At 39.7% G+C, this 24,018-nt stretch overlaps 1 protein-coding gene across 1 annotated transcript in view; it reads left to right on the top strand.

Moving 5' to 3' along the window:
• APPL2 (adaptor protein, phosphotyrosine interacting with PH domain and leucine zipper 2) overlaps nucleotides 1-24,018 on the top strand; it is a 33,500-nt gene that overhangs the window by 8,152 nt on the left and 1,330 nt on the right. The window contains exons 3-20 of the mRNA XM_063395738.1: nucleotides 7,207-7,266; nucleotides 7,890-7,961; nucleotides 9,809-9,896; nucleotides 12,018-12,059; nucleotides 12,175-12,233; nucleotides 13,196-13,342; nucleotides 15,467-15,549; nucleotides 18,098-18,256; nucleotides 19,264-19,452; nucleotides 19,771-19,813; nucleotides 19,891-19,947; nucleotides 20,061-20,149; nucleotides 20,579-20,731; nucleotides 20,851-20,903; nucleotides 21,697-21,871; nucleotides 22,483-22,519; nucleotides 22,629-22,769; nucleotides 23,436-23,483. Of these exons, the coding sequence (XP_063251808.1) occupies nucleotides 7,207-7,266; nucleotides 7,890-7,961; nucleotides 9,809-9,896; nucleotides 12,018-12,059; nucleotides 12,175-12,233; nucleotides 13,196-13,342; nucleotides 15,467-15,549; nucleotides 18,098-18,256; nucleotides 19,264-19,452; nucleotides 19,771-19,813; nucleotides 19,891-19,947; nucleotides 20,061-20,149; nucleotides 20,579-20,731; nucleotides 20,851-20,903; nucleotides 21,697-21,871; nucleotides 22,483-22,519; nucleotides 22,629-22,769; nucleotides 23,436-23,483 (1,695 nt within the window). The remainder of the gene's footprint in view (nucleotides 1-7,206; nucleotides 7,267-7,889; nucleotides 7,962-9,808; nucleotides 9,897-12,017; nucleotides 12,060-12,174; nucleotides 12,234-13,195; nucleotides 13,343-15,466; nucleotides 15,550-18,097; nucleotides 18,257-19,263; nucleotides 19,453-19,770; nucleotides 19,814-19,890; nucleotides 19,948-20,060; nucleotides 20,150-20,578; nucleotides 20,732-20,850; nucleotides 20,904-21,696; nucleotides 21,872-22,482; nucleotides 22,520-22,628; nucleotides 22,770-23,435; nucleotides 23,484-24,018) is intronic.

Genomic DNA, 24,018 nt, shown 5'->3' with positions numbered 1-24,018 from the left:
CCACACCACATGGGATCTCGTGGGGACTCTTCTGCACGTGGAGCTCTTTAGCCCTTTAGAAAAAGAGGCTGTGATGCTACAAGGCAGATGCAGTGTGCGATGCCCTGATTAAGGAGGAGTCACAGGACTGGAAAGTGGCACTTGAGGAGTGAGGTTGCCCTAATGCCCTGATTAAGGAGAAGTGACAGAACCCAAAAGTAGCACTGGAGGAGAGAGGTTTGGTTGATCTGGCAAACCAACATGATACGTAAATAGAGCAAAGCATAGTGAAGCATTTTTATATTCACCAAATAAATACATTCACCAATGTGAGTACATATTATACTTCTGCTGTAGATCTCCCAGCTGTGCTGTAGTACCCTGAAATAGTTACCACAGTAGTGATCTTATACAGGAAATCTTCCTTACATAGTTTATTGCTGTAGTGCTTCCTTCTTGCATGCAAGCCCTGATGTTGTGTCTGGCATTACTGCTGATTTCTGTGAATGTTGTGTTTGTCAGTCTGGATGTTTTATTACCTGAGCAATATTATAATGCAGCAGCAAGCAAGGACTGTTAGAAAATTTAATTTGCTTAATTTACAGTGCTGAAGCTCTTGCAATGGTTTATGAGCAAAGAGTGCCCAGTTTACCTTCCTGACCACTGTCATAGTAAATTGTTTTCAGAGCTTTACTATAATTTCTAGTTCTCCATCATGCTCTAGAAATGGCTGAGCTGGGAATCTCCACTTGAAGTAAAGCAGCTCTAGGAAACTTAGGAGACTCTTGTGTCTCCACTGACTATTAGAAAGGGTAAAGAGTTGAGCAGGTGAGAGGAGAGTAAGATGCAGTATTTTGTCATTATAAAGATATTTCAACTCATGAGTCCTGACAAACCTGTCTAGATACAGGAGCAGTGATGTCAGAAGAGGAATAAAGAGAAACACATGTTGTCTTTATTAATATGTCTGGAGAGGGAACAGCATGGTAATTGTGAAGCATGAGCTTGTTCATCATCTGTCTCTGTGAGAAGTTGTCTTGTGATTCCAGAGGCACACAGACAAAGCAGCAACAACCTCTGCGGCTCACTGCCTTTTTACATCCAGACCCTTAGAGAAACTTCTGACAGTTATGGAATAGTCTTGGTTTATAGATACCACATTACATAGGTGTCAGGACAGCTTGAATCTGTCAAGCTGTTTTAGGTAGTGATTCATAAGCGTTACTTCTCTCTGCAAATTCATGATTCCTCATGTCTGCATTTGTCAAGAGTGCTGCTTGTTTGATTTTCCTGTATATTGCCTTCAGTAGGCTGTAACTCAGTAATTGGGTGTCAGGCTCTTTAGGCTGTGCATGGACTTTCATATTTACTATGTTGCATAGTTAACCCCCAGTGCTGAGAGTTCTTGTTTAATTAGAAAGTAAGCACTGATACAGCTTTTCTTTTAATGGTTTTCTTTTCATGTCGAAGGGAACAATTGTGTTGCCTTTTCAAATTATAAGACCTTTTTTCCTAGAACATTTTGATGGAACAAAAATTAGGTTAGCATTTTATAAACTTTCAGTTCAACATAGAAAAGCTTCAACAGAATGTTAGAATGGGACAAACATTTGCAATAAATTATAATTCTCATCACTGACTTCTGTGAAATACTGTGTGTGTTATTATTCCATACTCGTAAGTTTGCATCATACCTCTTACCTTCCTGAGGCATAGTCACCATATGTTGCTGACAGAGATAAGCAGAAGATTACCACATGAGAACTAATGTGTTTACAAAGGCATGGGAGTAGGTTTAGTGCTGCCTGTAAAGTCAGCATTGTCACCATGCCTGGAAGCAAGTTAACATAGTGCTAAGGAGGAGCCGGAGATCTGAGGCAGCATAAATGTATGGATACCCTGCTGATAGTAATTCTTTTGTTAGGTTCTTTCTGTACTGAGCTAACCATCCTACCATAGCTGCTTTTGGTGTTTTTCAGCAGAGCTTTGACTGGTGGCTTCTATTCCTTGGAGCTGTTGGACGATCCTTTGCTGAACTGTTCCCATTTGTAAGGAATGCTGTGCTGTGAATCAGCACCAGGGCAAGCCATATGTTAGCCTGATGTTGTAAAGTGCTGTGCAGCCTGAGCACCCTGGTGAGGCTTAGCTTCTGCAACGCTGGGTTCATGTTTCCAAGCCATTTAATATGCAAACCTAAGCCTGTAGGACTGTGCCATTTACTAGATTGCTGGATAATTCTGTTTCGTAGGAAGATAAGCAATGTAAATGGAGCTGCATAAAACTGTTGTATCAAGACCCTGTTCTTTCTGTGCTGTGCTTGATTTTGAAGGTAAATGTGTTGCTGAGTTCTGAAGGGGTGGTCAGGCTGCAGCTACCTCCTGGATGCTCTACTTCAACCTGGGTCTTTTTTCTCTTTGATGAGGCATTAAGTTTTCCCAGATGTAAGCCAAAATTTATTATGTGCCATTCTGCACGTACAGAGTGCATGGATAAATACCTTTACTTGCTTGTTTATATGAAACAGCTTTTGGCAGTTCTGTGTTGTATTTACTTGTAGTTTTAAAAATGCCAACTGTAACTGGAATAGGAAAATTGTTTTGCAGAAAGCTTCATTATATTGGGATTGGAACTGGGCATGCTGGAATATCTATGTCTTTGGAAGTTAATTTATAGCTCGACTTAATCCTTTACATGCCCTCAAATCTGCAGTCTATTAGACAACTGTCTACAGAAATACCTTTGGATTTCAGCAGATTAGTCCTCAGAGTTTATTTTGGGGAAATACAGAGATCCTAAAAATGGATGGACTGCCTCACTGGGAAATTGTAAATGGCATGGAGGTTACAGAAAAATCAGTCTCTTCTGGTGATATGAACAGCTTAGTGAATAAAAGTGATAATGAAGAAGGTGGAATCAACCACACATCTTTACTCTGGGCACTAGCTCAGAAAATAAGATGGACTTCTTTTTTTCCGCTGATATTTGAAGGCTGGGTCAGTTGTGGAAGTAACTTGAAAATTAAACAATATTCTTTAAACTAGCTGTTTTTCATTTCTGGTAGATTAATGCTAGGTTCATGCTAGGTTAATCACTTGCTTTACCTTATCCATTTGAGCTAGACTTACAGAAATCTGTTCCTAGGGCTATCATGCAAGCCAGGGTTAAAGAAAAGGGGAAAAAAAAGGTCAGCACATCTGTAATCACTACTGATTTCATTATATTTATTTACATATGGGTTTTTCTTCCTTCTTGTACACTTTTTTACATTAATGCTGCAGAGATGTCTTCTTCCCTGTTAAGTAAAATCATCTAGTGCAAATGAATGTATGTGCAAGGCCCAGTACTGGTTAAGTTTGCCTTCATTTAGAAGGCTTCAATTTCTGTTTAGGATTTTATTGAGTTTTTGCTTAATATATCATCTCATTGATAGCTCTCCCACTCTATAAATGCGTGATGAATTCTGAAATGTCAAGTTAATGTGAAAGAGATGTGGTGTCTGGAATGTATTGTAGTTTTTCTTTTGCTAGGGTGTATTGAATTGCAGTCACTTCAGGACAAAGGAAATCAGTGTTGCTGTATCCATGGGAAAATGCCTTGGAAATAGATTAGAACCTGTTAGAATAATTTGCCTGGATTTAGTGGATCTGTCAACTGAAGCAATGCAAATAACTTCTAAGTCTTGGAACTGAATGGCAGCAGGGCAGGGGGAGGGGAAAAGGCTGATTAGGAAGAAATGGGGGGAGGATTAAACCAAACTTTCCCAGATTAGTGTGCTTAGCAATGCAGTATTACCACTAGGTCAGCAGAGCACTTTGCTTGCTTCCTGTTCCTTATGCAATGGACTGTGTTTCAGCTTGCTAGCTTAACTTGATTTGTTTACAGTTTTTGGGTGTGTGTCTGTTTTGTTTTGATTTTTATGTGGGTTTTTTATCCCAAATGATACAATGAATGATTTTGTACCTCTAATGAGAACTAAGTCTGACGGGTATTGGGAGGGAGGATGAAGGACCCAGGATTAACTTTTCTACATGGGTAGGAGTTGAGTAATGAGTTGTGGTGTTCCGACACAAAGAACTGAGCCAATAAATGAAAAATGTGACCAGCTGGCAGCAGTGGGTTGTGAGTAATACACAGAACTGTTGTCCCCAAATCAGCCCAAAATCCCAAAGTAAGTTTTGTGTCAGGCACACCTCTCAATTTGTTCTGTATCTGGAGTAGTAGGCTTGAAAGTCTACTTGGGGTCTGTAATTAACCATTGTTGCCTGATTGTGTACTTAGTAAGGTGTTGTTAATTTACAATCCTTTGAGATCGTCTGGTTCATGTATTCTCCCATTATCCTGTCACATACAGGAGACCACTCCTGGGGAGTGGTGATCCTTGGAAGATGTTTATTCCACACACCTCTTTACACTGCCTGTCTTCAAACTGCCACACACAGATGAGTAGTGGTGCCCTCTGAATATTAAGTGAGGAAATTGAGGATTGAGTCTAAAAACCAAACTGATAGAAGCTTTGTGGATGGCAAAAACAACAAAACAGGATGTCTTTGGCTGGGGTTTTTTGGGGTTGTGGATTTTGTTTATTTGTTTTTATCAGCCAATTATTCTGAAGCTTCTTTTAGTGTGAGCAGATTTAAGCCAGAAGCATGTATTTTCCAGATTCAGAGCAGATCACGAAACTGCAGACTTTTCAGGAATAAGTAAATTGAAACAAACAGGGAAAAGAAACATGTTTCTGATACTTGGTTTATTTCAAAAGATTTCTCTCACCCTGATCCAGCTGTACAACTCACAGGTGGCATCACAGTCACTGTGTGAGGACTTACAGCTGGGTAAGAACTGCAGGAAGACTGTCCTTGAGGTTGTGTTTATGAAAAAGATGCCAGGTCTGAGAACCTCTGCTTCTTTTTGTAATCTTAATTTCCTCCCACATGCATACACACAAACCCTTTTAATGTCTTCTGTATCCTTGCAGGGAGTCCTGTCCTCCCTGTCATAAACTCCTTGCTTGCTAGCTCCCACTTTGAAGGTGGCAAAGTCTCTGGTGTTCTTCTGTTTGGGGACAGATAATTAAGTCTCATTCTTATCCATGCCCGAGCTCTTAACAGGGTTCATTTTTTCATTATAAGGCAGAACATCCTTTTCCATCCTCTGCCTTGGGAAAAGCTTAAATACCAAGTGTTTGTGTAAAGAAAAAAACTACGTAATCTGCATAGCCAACCTGCAAATCTTACAGGAATCATTGGCATTATTGTTGTGTGAAAGTGTGATGCTTATTACTAATTGGGCTGAGACAAGAAGTAAGACTAATTAGTCACTATGAAGGGAGAATAGTCATGGGGTGTGCATGATCCAGGAATGGCTCACATTATCTCAGCTCTGAGCTCCTGTTGGTACCTCAGAAGGCCTCTGCTGTGCCATCTCCTCCTGCCTGTGAGTGTTATCACCATGGTGTTTTAAGATGGTCAGAATCACCTCATTCAGCTTTTCCTGTCGTGTCCATGCAGTTGCTGGTACCTAGGCTGTGGCTGGTTTGGTTTGGCTTTTTGTATTTCTCCCCTGAGCTCTTGGGCACACTGTAACGCTGACTGAGTGCCGGGCCCTGCCACCCATATGGAGCCCCGTTCCTGGTGTGCCGAGGTAGTGCAGAGGCACCAGGCTGTGATGCAGTGTGTCACAGGTGGCAGCAGGCCAAAGCAAGGCGGGGTTCAGAGGCTCTGGCCCAGATAGGTCACTGTGCTGGGCTCTGCTTGCTCAGGATGACAAGGGTCAGTAAGAGAGCACACAAGCTCTGTCCCAATTTTAATGCGTTTATGTATCAGCCCTAGTATAAAGGGTTCAGAGATTTGCTTCTAGTTTTACAAACTCTCTATGGCTTTTTATATTTGGAGACAGGAATAGTTTGTTAAGGTTTAAAATTAAAGTTACTAGTTTTCTGCATTTCTGAGGACAAGAAGGATCTGATAGGAGTTAAGACATGTCAGTTACCCCCTTCCCTCTTTTCTTTTATTCTTGTTGTAAGTCCTTGTAATAAATCAGGGATAGAGCAGTTGATATTCTAGTGTTAGGAATACATTGATTAAAGATTGACATATCCAAGTGCTTGTCTTGTTTTTCCAGCTGTCAAAGTAGAATGATACACCTTCCCTACAAATCTTACTGGTGGAAGCACATCTTAAGCGTGTGTGTACTTTCAGGAGAACAGAGATGTTGTGGTTTGTGCTCCTTTAGCCACTTAAAGTGCTGTAATTCCATTGGTACATTCCCTGAGCATGAATGCTTTATGGAGGCAAATCTACTTGTTTACTTTATTGATGTAGATTTTGGGGAAAGAACCAGTATGAAACATTCTTGTGCTGGTATGGCAGCGTATGTGTTTGAGCCTTTGTTATTTTCTTGTGGTAGGGGGAAACCCAAGCCTAAACCCCCAAACCTTAGCTCTATTCAAAGTAGTTAAGCTTAGATCTGAAGTATGTACCTCTTACTGCTTCTCTGTTTATGCCCAGCTGGAAATTCTGCCAGCCCCATTTCTGGGGCTTGCTCAACCCCATTTCTGTCACCCTCACCCCAGCGGAATGGGAAGGAGAATCAAAGTAAAACTTGCATTTTGAGACAAAAGAAGTTTAGTAATTGAAAATAAAGTAAAATACACTAATAATGGTAAATTATGATAATGGTAATAAAAAGGGGGGGAAAAAAGTGATGCACATTGCAATTGTTCACCACCCACTAACTGATGCCAGAGCTCCCTTCCTGATCCCAGATTGGTGACCCTTTAGGGTACTTGCCCCAGTTTATTTGTTGGGCATGATTTTCCATGGTGTGGAATATCTGTTTGGTCCTTTTGGGTCACCTGTCCCAGCTGTGCTCCCTCCCACCTTCTTTTGGGTGCCCTCTCACTGGCCAAGCACAAGACAAGGAAAAAAAAAATTCCCTTCCTTAAGATAAATGTGACTTCACAAAAATCCAAAACAGCAGTGTGTTATCAGCACCATTCGTACTCTGAATCCAGAACACAGCACTGTAACAGCTGCTGAGAAGAAATTAACTCTATCCTAACTGAAAGCAGGACATCTGTGCAGGTATTTTGGGACTAGCTGTTTGCACACAGCTGCATGGTTGTGTAAGTAGTTTCAGATTCAGTCAAGAAACTGGTTACAAAGTAGTGGTAACAGCAGCACTAGGGACCTTTCATTATTTCTATTAACGTGTCATTTTTGTTTGTAGAATGAAATGTGTCTTGCCACACAACAGCTTTCAAAGCAGCTCCTTGCCTATGAAAAGCAGGTATGTTCAGCATGTGACTTTGATTTCTTTCTGCCTCAACACTTGTGAAGAAGTCTGTAAGCAGTGTGTTTTCTGGAAGTGCTCAGGGCATTTGCTTTACTTGGCTTGATGTGAAGGCAGTTCCCAGGATGGGAATTCCCAGAAGGAATTTCCCCAGGATGTTCAAGTGAGTAGGGTAATTTCTGAGAATCTTAAAAAAAGAAAAGAACCAGCCAAGCAAATTTAAAAACAAAAACCAAAACAAAACCCAACCAAACAAAAAAAACCCAAAACAAAACAAAAAACCAAAAACAAACAAACAAACCCCAAAAACCCACACAAACAAAACAAACAAACAAAAGGAACAAAATCTGAGTTAATAAATTTATGAAGATACAAGTCAGTTTGTTCCAGTTCTATGACTTTAAAATGAGTATAAGAATTAAGTGTTGTCCAAAATCCATTCATTTAACACAAGAAGAGCAGGGTAAAAGAATATATATTAATGAGTTTCTGTTTTTACATTTATTTTTATCATTTGTTGCATTTTGTAGAAATATTCATTAGCTTTGTAGTAAAACTTGTGTTGTATTTTATATTCATCTTGATTGATTTATGAGCCAAATGTGTGTTTCTATTTCCAGCATTTTGCCTTAGGTAAAGGAGATGAAGAAGTGATATCCACCCTCCATTATTTTTCGAAAGTTGTGGATGAGGTAATTTGAATTGCTAATATCTCTTTTTATGATACAGAATATTAGTGCTTTTTCTTAGGGTCTCTCCTTTTGATTCAGAGCCTTCTCACTGAAGGCTAGATTGTGCCTGGGCTTTTGAGTCATTTAATTCTGGATAAAGAAGTTTGATACCACCTTTCCATAATGGTTAAAGCTGTTTCTGTGGCTTCATCCCTCATTCTACCCTCAGAGCAAAGCTGAACTTCCTAAGGGAACTTAAAAAGAGACTAAAATAGGATATGTCATCTATGGGCAATCTTTTATTTAATTCCATATTAAAATGAGACATTTCTAAGCTTTAAACACTGCAGTTTGAGCCAGAACTTGCCAGGTGTGGATGCAGGGCACCTGTGAATTGGTAATGTTACAGTTTAGTTGCTGTGAGATCATGCAGAATCCAGAGATGTCTGGGGAAGGCTGCAGTACTGTGTGGAGAAGACAGTGAAGCTGTGTGCAGTGAATACCCCCACGCCCTGGACATGTCTGCTAAGTACTGGCAGTGTTTGTGAATGCTTTTATTAGACTTGCTCATATAACATTTCAATATGGACTTGGTATCTAGGTCCTTCTTGCTTAGGTTTCATTTGTCACATCACTGTCTGCTGTGAGCAGTGCCGTGCCATCAGGAAAGTCTGTTCTTGTTGGTCTGCTTCCAACTTTGATTAAAAAGGCAAAAGGCTGTTCTCAGGTCTGCTGTTTGGGGGAGGAGAGAGCGTTGTGGGACAAAAAGTAAGTTAAAAATTGTAGAGCCCTTGGATAACTCTGAGGATGTAGTGAGCAGAATCCCAAAGGTTTACTTTTTTTTTGTCTTTTCTTGCTGCATATGTGTTATTGGGATACTAGAAAGGGGCATTTGTTATCACAAGTCTTGTAGTTGCTTATGTGAGCTCCAGATAGATCAAAAACAAGAACTTTCTCCTTCCCAGGTTCAAGAGAATGGTGCCATTTGGGGGCAGAAAGATGAAAGCCTGGGCTCAGTTCTGTCAGTCACGTTTTCCCTCACGAGAACTTGTTCCATTCCTTGGCCTCCTTTTCTGTGTGTTAGCTTCCCGTTTTAGTGCCTGTTTTAGTTGTCTGTTCTATCAGCATTGAATTGTATTGTCTCATGGGAAATCCTGACTTCATCTTTACCTGTATGAGGCTGCCTGGAGGTATCTGGGACACTCAGCAAACAGGCAGGATGTCACCTCAACGTGTGGCACCCTCCAGGAGCTCCAGCAGTGTGATTGATAGCTGTCCTACCTGCACCTATCTCGTATTCTTAACATGCCACTGTTGACATGAGAGCCTTACCTGCCTTCATCCTAAGTGGTGTCATGTGGGTCCTTTAAAACAGCTGTGTGCTGAAGTTTAGAAACACAAAACCAGGAACGAAAAACTGCCATGAAGGTGAAATATTTGCATGGGACCTTTCATTGTGGTTGCCCCCTGTTTTGATTTTGTCCTGGTTAACCCTTGTTCATGGAAAGACACTGTGGTTGTGGTGGTGAGACTGTAGCTCCATAGCATTGAGACCTAACAAAAACAGGTTAATAAAGGATAATTACAGTTTAAATCCTGTTAGGTTAAGCATTAGAATTAATGGTCAAGTGAATTGCCCTAATCCGTTATGTGGGAACTGAAAAGTTCTTGGGTCCTTGGGAAAAAATACCAGGCAGGAATGAAGAATTTAGGGAGACATCCCCATCTGTCTCAGATACCTTGAGAAGTGTATTTTAAGCATTGAAGTACATTATATCTGCTGGGCACAAATGGCTGGTGTGTTTTGATGTTCTCTGTGGTTTGGGTTTTTTATTTACACTGTGTCTTAGAACAGTTCTCTGTTTCAGCTCAATATTCTTCATTCTGAACTGGCAAAACAGCTTGCAGATACAATGGTTCTCCCAATAATACAATTTCGAGAAAAGGATCTCACAGGTAAATTTTATTCTAAGTCTCAATTTTTCTTATATGTTCCTTCTTGTTCATTTCATCATAAACTGAGACATAATGCCATGTATTAATTTGTTCTTTGATGATTCACATAAAAGTTTTTGGGGTTTTTTTTCTGCTACAGAATTTCATTGACAGGTGCATGCTTTTACTCAGACAAGACCAGTTCAAGTTCACTACATAACAATTTATGCACCATATGGTGCAAGTTTAAAAATACACAGCTTTGTTCTTTGTTGGGTCACTGTGCTTTTACACCAGTGTAATTTCACTGAAGTCATTGATGTTATAATTGCCAGAAGGGAAATTTAGCAGTGTATTAGGCTTGCATATAATATTTATTCCACTTCAGAAGTTTGGGGTTGTTTGACTAGCACAAACAAGAATGTTCTTTTAAATTCAGAGAATAGTATATTCCCTTCTTTTTAAGAAATCAGTCCACTTTAAATCCTTGCCATGCAAAGGTAGTTCCAAGTTACCCAATTTCACAAATTTAGGCTTTCATTGCTTAAACAGCAAGGCAGTAATGCAAACATTTGATGTCATTTCAAAAGAAAAGAAACAAGCTCATATTGAATGTCAAGGACACTCTTACCTACTTATGCAACAGAAATGTGAGGTTTTGCATCAGCATTTCTTTCTTTTCTTTTTTTTTTTAAAGCCCACTGCTCATTTCACTTGTCACAGTCCCACTTATGTCCTCCTTGTAGACATCATTTTGATGTGAGACAAAAAGACTGCAGCAAAATAATGACTAGTTTAAGTTCCTTATAGTATCTGATTGGAAATTGTGAAGACATCCAGGTGTCTGTGTTAACTAATACATTGTTTATCATATACCATCAAATATAAAGCAGAATTTGGATGGTAAGATGTTGATGCTATAAACACTTCCTCACCTATTTTATGTGGCCTTAGAGATAGTAATTATTTTTCCATATTTATGGATTCTTCCCTCATGTTCATTAAAAAAGAAATGAAAATGCATATGAAGCCTGCAACCAAAGCTTCAGCTGCTTCATGACAAAAAATGGAAGCTTTTCAACTTCCTGGATGTCAATTTTTAAATTAATTTGTCCATCACTTTTTCTGATGCAGTCTGTAGAACAGCATTTTTAGTAGAGACCTGGCCACATCGGAATTTCATGGAGGGATTAAACAAGGAAGCAAGGAAGAATAACTGTGTTACTGTTTTTACTTTTGATCCTGTTATATCTGTACACTCAATAATGTAGATACCTCCAGATACAAGTTTGATACTAGTGGAAAAATCTTGTGTCTTTCTGCATCTGAGTCATAATACGAAGCATTCTGGGGAAAAAAAAGATGGAGTGAAACTGATTAATGAGTAGGGTGTTAAAAATAATCAGAGACCGTGATGACATCCTACAATTTCCCCTTGGTGTTTTCACAGTTGCATAATGCCTGTTCTTGTACATGTGCTTTCTTTGTAGCTTTTTGAGAGAGTTTTGCCAGTTGCAGCGTATGTTGGTGAGGACACTAAGAGTAGCTTGTGCCTGACACTTGTGAAGTTAAATTGCCCATTTAGCCTGTCTTCTCTCTACCTGTATCAAAATCTCACGGCCAATGTTTGTAATGCAAGCATCATACCCAGCAGTCAGGTGTGTTAGATATGGATTTCTTTTCACAGAGCAGCTTAGCAAAAAATGTTCCACACTGAGGAAGATTGATGTACAGGAAAAAGGCTTTAGTTCATATGTCCCTGGGTCTTAAATTTCTTGGTATCACATAAGCACTGTCAGGTTGTTCAGAACTGCTGATCTTGTATGATAGTGGTGGGTCTTTTGTCAGAATAAACATAATGAAATTGTGCTTCTTTGGAGAAATGACACTGCCAGATAAGGCATCTTTCTCAGAGTGACAACTTGCTCAATAAAATAAACTCACTCCACCCTTAATTAGCTATCTGCCTATTCATTTCTCTAGTAGCTGATCTGCTTTAGCATTTTCAAGCCAGGCACCATGTATATATCTCTGCTGTGGAGAGCTGGAGTGACTTGGGCAGTAAATATGCCATAAATGGTCTCAGTTGAACAAAATGTTAACAGCTGGTTTTACTTTGAATATTTGATTTCTCTTTTCCAGAAGTAAGCACACTGAAGGATCTCTTTGGCCTTGCTAGCAATGGTATGTGTCCCTGTTTTGTTTCTATTGATATGCAGCTGTTAGAGCAAAGAAGACATGTTTAATGTGTGCACATAGACATCACGTTTCTAAAAAAAATAATATTCCTTGTCTACAGAACATGACGTGTCCATGGCAAAGTATAGCAGGTTACCGAAAAGGAAAGAAAATGAAAAGGTAACAAATGTGAAAGGGAAAACAGAATGTTTTTGTAAGCCATTCTGTCTGACAAAATCATTGTTCATTGTGGACTTTGGAGAGTTCATTGCTTAAATTCACAGTAACTCAAGAATATTTGTGATTTCATTTTCAAGCAGACACAAAGCTTTTAAACATCAACTCAGCAGTTACACCTGTTTTCTCCAAGTTAGGCAAGTGATCAAATATTGTGCTCTACTAGAGCCCTTCAGATCCACGGGAACTCTTCAGATAGAGGCAGTCCAAGTGACTATAAATAGCTTTGTGTAGGCCTACTGTTGTACAGCTGAGGTGGTGATGCAGTATCACTGAGGATGGTTCATGGTGAACTGCCATGAAGCCTTGTGTCTGCTGTTCCTAAAGCATTCAATTTCTTTGCATGTACCTTCCTGTTAAATTACTCTCTATGGACTGACATTCCACTTAATGCACATAACTCTTGGTAGGATTGCTCTACATTCTTCCTTCTTTGCCCACTGGACTGCTGTTCTAAAATACATCCCTTTGTCAAAAAGTGTGTGGCTGGCCCTGTCCTGAGAGTGAATCCATTCTACAGGATGGTCCTTGAAAGGAAATGCCTCAATGAACACGATGTGATATAGCATACTGTGAATGATTCACCTCTCAATTCTGCACTTGCAGACTTGTGTTGTGATCTCAGCTGCAAATAAATTTCTTGCACAGAGATCTGATCCAGATTTTTAGTGGTTCTAGTTACATAGTTTGTAGTCATGGGGACTCCCCAAATGTTTAAGTATGACAGAGAAGGGCTTGAAGTACTTGCTTTGGGGTTTCAATTTGCTTTCTTTGTTTCTCATCCTTCATTTTAACCTGGAGAAGTTCTGTAATGAGAGTGATTTAAAAATAACTTGAAGATGATCAGTAAATATATCCATATACACAGTAATACTCCGTCAACTCCTTTATCATTTTTTGTTCAGCTTAAAGCAGAAGTGGCAAAAGAAGTGGCAAATGCAAGAAGAAAGCAGCACCTTTCATCCTTGCAGTATTACTGTGCCCTGAATGCTCTGCAGTACAGGAAGAGAGTGGCAATGATGGAACCTATGCTAGGATATACACGAGGACAGGTATTGACAGTAAAGTGTCTGTATCACTTAGACATGTTCCTGGGAAAAATAAAACATTGTAGTTCTGGATTTAATTTGAAAATTGACAAATTACAAGGGTGGGGGGAAAACAATTTGCATTCAGCTTGCCTAGATTCTAACAACAGATTTTGTTTGTGGCAGATAGTGAGGTGTTTAGATATTCAGGGAAGACACTAATGAAAAGAAAATCCAATACACTTCCATGCAAAATCAGCCTAGGGTTAGTTTCTTTCACAGCTGAGCTATCAGTGCAGTAGCATTTACTTCCACTGTTTAGTCAGTCTGCACAAACTCTCCTATGTAGCAGTTCCCTTCCTGGCACATAATGTTCAGCATACTGATGAGGAGTGTGCACGATGTGGAACAGAGCATGCTCTGGAGAGCTGGAAGGACAGAACAGTGAGAGGATTGAGCATAAGGCTGGAAAATCCCTTTTCTAATTTTTATTCTAACAGCAATTTGATAGAGCATTTCTCAAGTCTGATAGTCTGACCCTCCAGGATATCAGGAGGATCAACAAACCAGTATTATCACAGCACTTGATTCTCACTATCACCCATTTTAAGGATCTTTGCTTTTGATGAAAGAAAGTGTTTTGAAAATAAGAATTGGGCTATGAAAAGAGGAAAAATGGATATGGTGCTTTGTTTGAGATTGTAGTGTGGCCCATCATCATCTACATCATCCTGTCTTTTGCAGCCCATGTGCCTCATTTAAAATAGGTAGTAAATGAGGATTCAGTCACTTTCCTCACCAGGGGAGTTTGCACTGATTCTCTGCTGTAATTATCCTAAGTGTAAGAACTGCATTGGTTTCTTTCCCCATTCTTCATCTGACAAAACTTTCTTATCTCAGTGCTTTATACAGGAAAGTCTCAGGTTGTCATGGGAATGACTGAATAACCAGAAGCCTGTTGATGCTTAAATATTGTGAACTGCCTTTCAACACAAATATGTATTTTCTTAATTAATTACTCAAACATGTGTCTCCAGTTTCACATTCCCAACAAATGAGTAGGTCATGTGGAATTTTTGGAAGAAGCAGTGGCTAATAGGGGGTTCATGTGACTGAAAACTGACATCAACATTTATCGTAAGTGGAATTTAGAGCTCTTTCCTCCTGAAGCAGGCTTCAGAAATACCATAGGTGAATCATTCTTTAGGAGGGCATTCTTTCTCTCCTTTGTAAAGGGAGGCTGTGGTCTATAACATGGTTGCAGAAATCTGAATCCTGGGAATCCTAGGTCCCAAGGAAGGTTAAAGAATGGGAGTGAAATCACAAGTAAAAGTGGATGAAATAGCTAATAAATTGCCTAACATCCAAGAATTTGCTTTTACTCTCTTCACAGGGTAGATCACTGATTTTTGTGTTTAATTAATTGTACACACATCCGAGTTGTATACATGTTTCACTCAGTTTCCAGTAGGCTCTAATGATGACTGTGCCCTGCAGCAGATAATACAAGGTCAAGTCTACACCAAGTGCTTTGCTTCTATTGTGTGCCCACTGAGCCATACCAGCTAAGGGAATTAATCTTCTGTCCCAAAGTGTGCACTTCGGCCCTAGTAGCTTTTTTAAAGCTCCCTCAGTAGAACAAAACCCACAGTGAAACTGTACTTGATACAACCAATTGCCCTGGAGGCTTCTGCAAGCACAGCTACACTTTCCTGACTTTGCTCCAGCACTTTGAAAACGTTCATGGTGGAGTTGGTAGTTCAGGTTGGACTGCAAAATCTAATGGAAGATTTGTGTCCCACTCTCTTTGACAGGGTGGCATTGCACACACCATGGTTTCTAACACCACGGGCCCCAGCCCTGCCCAGTGCCAGTGTGGGAGAAGCTACCTGCTCCCTTATTTGAGTCATTTAGCAAGTTCTTTGGAAACATACCTGTCAGCAGCCAGCAGTTTATCTGTGGTGAAAGGGTGGGGAGTTGCAAAAGTGGGAAGTAGCAAGAAAGGCAACGCAGCTGTTTTGCCCATGTGTTTGATCGCCCGCCAAAAGTACCAGTCATAATGGGAGCACTGTTCACACTCCCACAATCTGCTGCTTGTCTGCCAGAGCCAAGAGAACCTGCAGTGCCCTTTTTCTTGGTATTTTTCAGATCAACTTCTTTAAGAAAGGAGCAGAGATGTTTTCCAAAAGAATGGACAGCTTTTTGTCATCTGTTTCAGACATGGTTCAGAGGTAACCTTGTGCTTTTGTTTGCTTTTGTCATTCCATTGGAGTCAGAGCAGTAGCCCTCTAACCCTCAGCATGTACCAGAATGCCTCTTTTTCTTTCTAATTAGATTCATTCCATGCATTGTTTGGCATATTTTGTTGAAGCAACAGGTAGAAAGGAAATGCTTGCACATGGAAAAGAAAATACTGCCTGTACACTGAAGAGAGTACTTTTACAGTATAGTGAGAAACTATACTGTAAAGTGTTCACATGCTTTCTTACATCCCTCTGTCTCTTCATTAACAGAAAAGCATGGAATTTGGGCTAGAAATGGGTTAACAGTATTAATATAATAGACATATGGTGCTTTTTGAATTACAGGTATTTATATTTGCTGGGTCTCCTGTAATAATACAGCAACAATAACCCATTAACCTCTCAAATAAGGATTTAGAGCCTAAAGTGTTTGGTGGCATAGCTACAGAAGGCAAACAAAACTCCTCACCCTAGGGAACGTATTCATTACATCCAGTGTAGGCTGTGTTACTCCACTGAGTTCAACTTGGTTTGGCTGAGTCCTAAATTTCAATAAACTGCTTTTGTACTCTTAATTTTGCAATAATTTTTTCATACACCTCCCCTCCACATCTTCTACTCGTAGTGAAGAGTTTCTTTATAATTAAAGTCCCTGCAAATGTAAACTTTACACTTGAAATGTAATCATAACAGAGAGAACATTATTCATAGAACCGTAAAATGTTAAGGGATTGGAACGGACCATAAAGATAATATAGTCCCAACTGAGTCCTTGACTTTAACACTTCATTCCTTTCATATCAAGCTTCAAATCATTACTTACTCTCACTCTGGTGGCACTTTAAATAATGCATACTTGTTAATTTGAGAACCATGGTACAAACAAGTGCTCTGTACAGTAGGTTATTTCACTAAATGATTCTTTCCTTGCTGTACTTTTATACTTACTTATATATCTTTGCACACTCACTTGTGAAATAAATCCCTCTACGCAGTCTATACAGCATTTATAGAGACTGGAGGACAGATTTTAAATGCCATTGAAATAGTGTCTATTGTTTAGTAAGTCTAAGGCATCTTACTTGGGTGTTACAGGCACTGGGAGCATCCTGCCATTGGATCCTCACTATAGAATAAGCCCTTGTTTTCCACAGTCAGATGGATTTGAGTTCTGGACAGTGTAAAATAGTAAATGGAAACGAAAATAGGATGCTCACTTATTTTGCTGAGTCTGAGTTTTGTGTTTGAAGTCTGTCACACAGTAAAGCTTGAAAGTACAACTCAAATCTTAACTAGTAGAAGTGTGTGGTGTCTTTGGAAAAACCAAAAGAGAAGTTTGTAAAATCCCGAATGGCACTGTGCAGCACGGAATTACTGACACAGGACAGGGGTTTGTAACTTTAGTTTGCACAGCCACTGAAAACTGTGCTGCCCACTCCTTCCTTAGTGCTGGGGATCACAAGGCCTCAGTGAGTCAGAGCTGCTTGCTAGTCAAGCTAAAAGCTTTTCACTTGTCAGATTTGTTCTTTTGGAACAACAAGCTGAGGTGACCCATTGTGGGTCATTTCAGAATTTCTGTGGTATTTAAAAGCATTTTCATTTATACAGTGAATATTGCTAATGGTGTAAAAACACAAGAGATACCTACACTAACACTTTCTCAGTAACCACTAGGCCTAATTGCCACAAATGCATATAACTTCAGAATTGTCAGCACTTTTCTTCCTGCCTTGGACATGGGAGAAACACATCTCAGGAAGAGGAACATAGTCTCAGAAACCGTGAAGGTGCCAGTGAGGTTTTGTCAAAAACATTTTGTGGTGTAACAAAAATGACAGATCAGATTCATTGAAATAGCACTGAGGTAAAAACTAACAGCGTGGTTCCATTGTATTTAAAAACGGAATTTAAAGAATTCTTTTTCTGACATTCAGTGATGGAGTGGAAAGGCATTAGCTTGCAAAATTTAATTCAGATGTGATGTTTTCTGAATCACACCAAAGCAGAACAGTATTATAAACAAAAAAATTAAAGGTTAAGTGAGACTTGGGCTATAGGTTTTGTGACTGTATTGTTCTGAATTAAAATCCATGACCAGTTAATAGATGGTGTCAAGGCAGGAATTCTTGTGTGTTACAGACATGGAGGGATTAGACAAAGTTCTGTGAAAGCCAAGAGATCCTCTAGTACAGCCTGTCTTGAACTATGCCTCTATGCTAGGGCAATGTCTGTATGTGTTCAGCACTGTAAATCCATAGAAGCATTAGTTTTAGAAAGTGTCTCTCAAAAAACAAACTTAACTCTTCTGTCTCAACACATCTCAACATTTCTCTTGTGCTCATTTCAGTATTACAAACCAGTATTTCCTAAAAAGTCTATTCAAAAAATAAATTTCATCTTTGCACTACCCTCCAAGGTAATCTCAGATGGTATTTTTGTTCATTTTGGCTTACAGATGTTACCTGTATGTTGGTATAAATGGCTACTGATGGCTTTGGGTTTATTTTTGTGGTGGTGGTTTTTTTTTTTTGTCCAGCATACAGGGAGAGCTGGATGCCGAAGCTGAAAAAATGAGAATATCCCAACAGGATTTAATTGCAGTTAATGAATCTGTTTACACCCCAGATTCTGATGTAACTTCACCTGCTATCAATAGAAATCTCATCCAGAAGGCTGGCTACCTTAATCTTAGAAAGTAAGAAGATTGTTTTTATCTGCTGGTTTGTTTAGTGGCTACAATTTTTGGGGCAAGGGTCTTAAAGACTCCTCAGGTTTGAGGGTCCTAAATCAGTTTCGTAGCTCTACTTTTCATCTTCCAAGTACTTCTTGTCATCTTTGCAAATGTAATTTTTAAGCTTTAACCAAACTAGAGGCATTTGAGACTATTTTTCTGAAAACAAAATTTGCTTCTGATTGAATTTACCTATAGGAATAATTTCCTGCATTCAAGTGGCTAAAAATGAAAGGCTGATGAGCTGGGTTTAGATTGTTCCCAGATCGTAAAGAAGACACGGTGTTTACAAAAACAGCTGTATTTTGTAGTTAATACATGTTTTCATAAATTACCTCTTTTACATTAAAAAAAGCTTTATGGACCATGCAAGTTTGTAACTTTGAATGGGTATCATATGTAGAATTACCTCTGCAGATTTTACATTTAAAATTTTCCATAAACTTCCACAGGAGTTAGGTATATTGGTGACATATAATAAGTCCATTTATGTGATTGATTAAATATCACTTCATTATTTTGTTTGTCTAGTAATTTTTTTCTTTGTGATTGTAGATCTATTAATTTCTCATAGTATTCCAAAATCTGGATTACACTATAGTAGGACTCTATACTGAGCAAGAGATGGATTCTGAGATACTGCAATAGATACTTTTTTATATTATGATTCTTTGTGCTGAAATTGCTCATAGTATTTCATGTCAGTTACTCAATACTCTTTTATTCCTTAACTAGACAATAGGATTTTTCACTTGGATGTTTGGAATTAATTTAATTTTTCACCTTTCATTAAGGATTAATTTCTGCTAGGAAAAGGTGCTGCTTTTTCATCTGAACAGAGACCCATCATTAAAAAAAATGCCACAGTGAACATAAAGTTCTGATAGCATCACAATATGTTTGCAGTTTCATACCTGTTTGGAGTTACTTCTAAACAGTAATGAGTCTTTATCACTGCATCTTCTCCTCAGTAAAACAGGTCTGGTGACCACAACTTGGGAAAGACTCTATTTCTTCACTCAAGGTGGCAACTTGATGTGTCAGCCCAGGGGAGCAGTAGCTGGAGGATTGATTCAGGACCTGGATAACTGTTCTGTGATGGCTGTGGACTGTGAAGACAGAAGATACTGCTTTCAGATCACTACTCCTACGGGCAAAGCGTATGAGACAGGTTTTGTTTGAGGAAAGCCAGTCACACCCACCCCTTCAGTTGCTCTTTCCTGTAAAACTTGCTTGGTATAGTAGGAAGATTTTCTGGGTTTCCAGAAGGGTGTTTCCAAATTAAAAGCATATTCCTTCCAATCCTCCCCCACAAGTGCCTGAATGGCACACGTGGTGTCTTTTAGCTACAGCTTATTCATGATTCTTGTTCCTTTGGTGGTTAATAGATGTAAAGCTTGGTGATATTACTGTAAGCACTGGAGTTAAACAGTTCTGGTGTTCACTGTTAGCACTTACACACTGTGTTTATATTTTAGGGGTATAACCCTTCAAGCAGAAAGCAAGAAAGAATACGAGGAGGTAAAAATATTTTCTTAATGTTATTATTCTTGCATGCAACTGAGCTTGAAGACTTCAATTTCATTTTTTCCTTCCAGTGGATATGTGCCATCAACAACATCTCCAGACAGATCTATCTCACTGACAATCCAGAGGTGGGAGCTTGTTTCCATCTTTCAGTCCATCCCTTCAACTTGCTCTCCCATTATTCTTCACATGGTAAGGTAAACTACATGTCTAAAAGAGCTGTTCTGTCTTCTTTTCATAGGCAGCTGCAATCAAATTAAATCAGACAGCTCTGCAAGCAGTGACTCCCATTACCAGCTTGGCAAAAAAACACGAAGTTCAGCACCCGAGGTGACATTCTCCCTTTCATGCAGCAGGGACTGTGTGCAGTTGTGTTGAGCCTGGGGCTGAGGGGTGTTAGGAAGGTGTTGGGATTGTCACTGAGCAGTGTGGACACAAGTCCAGGTGTCTGCTGGTAATGCAGCTGTGAATATGGACAGGGCAGGGAGACAAATGGCCACCTATTGCTGACAGTCAGCCAGAGTTGATCTGCATTCAGGTTTAATATACTATGTTTACTTTTGTCCTAAATAATATTAGGTTAAAAATAAGATTTTATTAGAGTCCTCAGTAACAGGTAAATAGGAAAATACCTTGTGTGTCAGCATAGTGGTTCAGTCCTGCTTTGGGTTTTTGAATAATCTTGTCTCCCTTCCAGAGCAAAGGTAGGGTGTCACTGATGGATAGAAATGTAATTTTTATTTTACATTTGCACTTTAGCCAGACAGTAAAGAATATGGAAAATGACAAAATAACTCCCAGTGAATCAGCTGGCATTCAAGACTCTACACAACTCATTGCTCCTGGAACACCAATTCAATTTGATATCGTACTGCCCGCCATGGAATTTCTGGACCAAAACAGAGGTGGCAGGTATGGCCAGAGACAATGATCCATCACTGTAACAGTGTGAATTCAGGCAAGATGAAGTATTGCAGCATTTGTAGTGATGACCAGGATCTGTAATTAAAGTTTTAATTCTTTCTTCACAGGCGTGCAAATCCGTTTGGGGAATCTGAAGACAGCAGCAAAGATGAGGCGGAAGGTCAGTGCTTCTTTCTTCCAGATAGAATTAGTCATGATTTTAGCTACCCAGCGTCTCTTAAGAAAAGCACCTGACACCACAGAGCAGAATTAACATCCATAGTACAGTGACCTTCCTGTACAGCACATGTAGGGCTGGGCCCTGGCTGTTCTCCTCTTCCCCTGTGCCTGGAACCCACCGCCCTGACAGAAAACTGCTCTCAGAACCGAAGCAGTGCCTGCTGCAATGAACATTCACTCTGCTTTCCCTTGCTCACCACTGGCCATAAGGGGAGCCTGTCGAGTGATGGCTTTGCTGCATAAAGGCTGCTTAGTTGTCATTGAATCTTTTGGTGACAATCAAGGAGCAAGGAAGGCTTTGGTGAAAACCTCACTGAGCCCAGCTGTATGGAAGGTCAGAAGGACAGAGAAGAAAGGGAAGAATGTACGAGTCTTAATGGAAGCCAAGGCTTGTGCACAATCCCAAATTCATAACAGATTTATGGGCACTTGATAGCAAAATAGGCAAGGGAATTTTACTAGCTAATCAAATGAAGCATAAAGGACCAGTCACACTTTTTAAAGCTTCCAGGCAACTACAGTAACTTCCCCACCTCCACACTGCTGCCTGTTCACAGTTTGAAACTGGGTCAGGGCACTGTGTGACTCATGGCAGAAAGCCACCACTCATGACAGTCACCAACCACAGGCTTACTGTAGAATTTCCAAAGTGAATAAAATAATTCCATTGATACTTTGAGCTACTGGAAAATGGAAATAGCCCAGTGAAGGAAGCCATGGCTTTTCTCTTGCAGATTCCCTGCTGCAGCAGATGTTCGTGGTTCGGTTTTTGGGGTCCATGGCTGTTCAGTCCGATGAGACGTGCGAGGTGATTTATGAAGCCATGAGACAAGTGTTGGCTGCCCGGGCCATTCACAACATCTTCCGTATGACTGAGTCCCACCTCATGGTCACCAGCAAGAACCTGAGGTACTGTAAAACTTGCCAATATTCTGTTCTCTTCATACCATTTGTGTCTAATTATGTGTTGTTGGTTTTGTTTTTCTAAAACACACACCCTTTGAGCAAGCAAGATCCCAAGAGTCACTTTATCTAGAAAGAATGTCTCTTTTCTTATTCTGTGGTACCTAGAAATGATCCTCCACACTACGTTGTGAGAATGTCCTATCAAAATCTAAGGGATGCAGTGGGGCTATAAGACCCTGCAAAGATACAAAACACTGGATTGGAAGATTCCCTTTCCTAACAAAGTCCTTTGACAGTAGCATTACTGTAGAATATGCTGATATCAGACATTCCCTTTAGCTGGAGTGTGTTTATGTCCCTCTGCATTTTGTGTTAGCCCAGGTACTTAGGATCCTTTCCAAGTGACTCAGAAAGGTGCTCTGAGCTGTACCTGTCAGGCACCTGAGGGTCAAGGCCTAGATTTGAAGCTTGTCAATCACAGCTAGAGCACCTGATTCTGTGCATGTTTCCTCATCTGTAAAACTGCTTGAGTTATTGCCTTTCTATTATAAAGCCCCTTGAAATTACTAGGAATTTAAAATAGTTTTTCTTTTTTTCCCTACATGTAATTGCAGGTTAATAGATCCTCAAACCCAAGTTACACGAGCAAGTGTAAGTAACTTTTTCTATCACAGCAGTGACTACTCAGTCACATGAACCTGAGCTAACCAGCTAACTTGAGCTGGTTAAAACAAATAAATTGTTTATTTTACTTTTCCAGTTTGAACTCACCACTGTGACACAGTTTGCTGCCCATCAGGAGAACAGGAGACTGATTGGCTTTGTGATCCACCTCAGTGAGACTCTAGGAGAAGAATCCATGAGTGCATACGTTTTTGAGAGCAACACAGAAGGGGAAAAGGTTTGCCTAACATTTAATAAAATTCTTTATTTAGAAAACAGGTCTGTGGCTTACACATCTGGGAAAGAGTGCTATAGAAATAAGAGCAGCTGAATTTCTGGCCAAGAAAACCTGTGTTAACATGCAAGACTTTACTAGCTTATATCTAAAAAGGACCAAATGAATAGATAATGCAGCAGCATGTGTAAGAAGAAAAGGGTGGGATTGCTAATCCCAGCATTAAGAGAGATGGGAAAGTGCTGTCCAGCAGCAGCACTAACAAAAGGAATGTCAGCTATGTTGAGACATGCACAGCTGTGAAGCTTTCACAGACAAGGCTGCCATATGTGCTAACACCATGGGCTGTTTGCTGTAACAGAAATAAGCAGTGGGAGGGAGAACTTTTGTCCCCACAAACACGTACATGCACTCCCCCAAGCAGGAATAAAGTCTGGTGACTAAAACTAACCAAGCTGAGTACAAAGATTTACCAGCCTCTGTGAGCTTTGAAGCTGAACCCAAGATAGCTTTATTGGTTGGTAGCATAGCAAATTGGTATTACACCTCTGCTTTTAGGCCTGGTTTCAAGACTAAGTCTGCACTGACAGTTGTGTGGTTTACTCTTAATTAAGGAACAAAAACCAAACCAGAACTGAACGGAACTTTACATGTATTTCTTCTTTGTAGATTTGCTATGCCATTAGCTTGGGAAAAGAAATAATTGAGGCACAGAAGGTAAGTTTGTTTCATTCCCCACATCTGTATGATACATCATGTTCTGCTGTTTGGCTGCACTGTCCAGGTACCTCTGGTATGCATAAGAAAAAAAAACTGCTACTTTTTCTAAGGACAAAGTTTTGCAGACATTATTTAACACAGAAAAAATAAACTCAGTTTGATTTTTCAGTAATGTGATTTAAGATAAAATGTGCCACCCTAATCCAAATTCAAAATTACACAAATCCAAATGTTTATATCTGAAAGAAAGCTGTGAGCAAAGTTTTCAGAAAACCAAACCAACTGTTTGGGATGATGTATAAATCACACACACTGCTGTTTCACTTTTAGAAACTTACATTCTTTCCTTGCCTAGGGATGAAAATCATAGTGGTTTTCCACTTAAAAGGAAGGGCAGTTACCCTGTCCCTTGTAGATACATTTTATCTATATAAATGTAACATTATTATTTGCTGTGTATCTTTGATGCTAAGATTTCAGAAAAGGTTGGGGAATGAGCTTTTAGTCAGAACCACTAAGCACGTGTATAATA

The sequence above is a fragment of the Prinia subflava genome, chromosome 4 (assembly GCF_021018805.1).
Source record: "Prinia subflava isolate CZ2003 ecotype Zambia chromosome 4, Cam_Psub_1.2, whole genome shotgun sequence".
Classification (NCBI taxonomy): domain Eukaryota; kingdom Metazoa; phylum Chordata; class Aves; order Passeriformes; family Cisticolidae; genus Prinia; species Prinia subflava.
The sequence above is the reverse complement of the archived record's forward strand: the minus strand, read 5'-3'. Positions and strand labels throughout refer to the sequence as shown.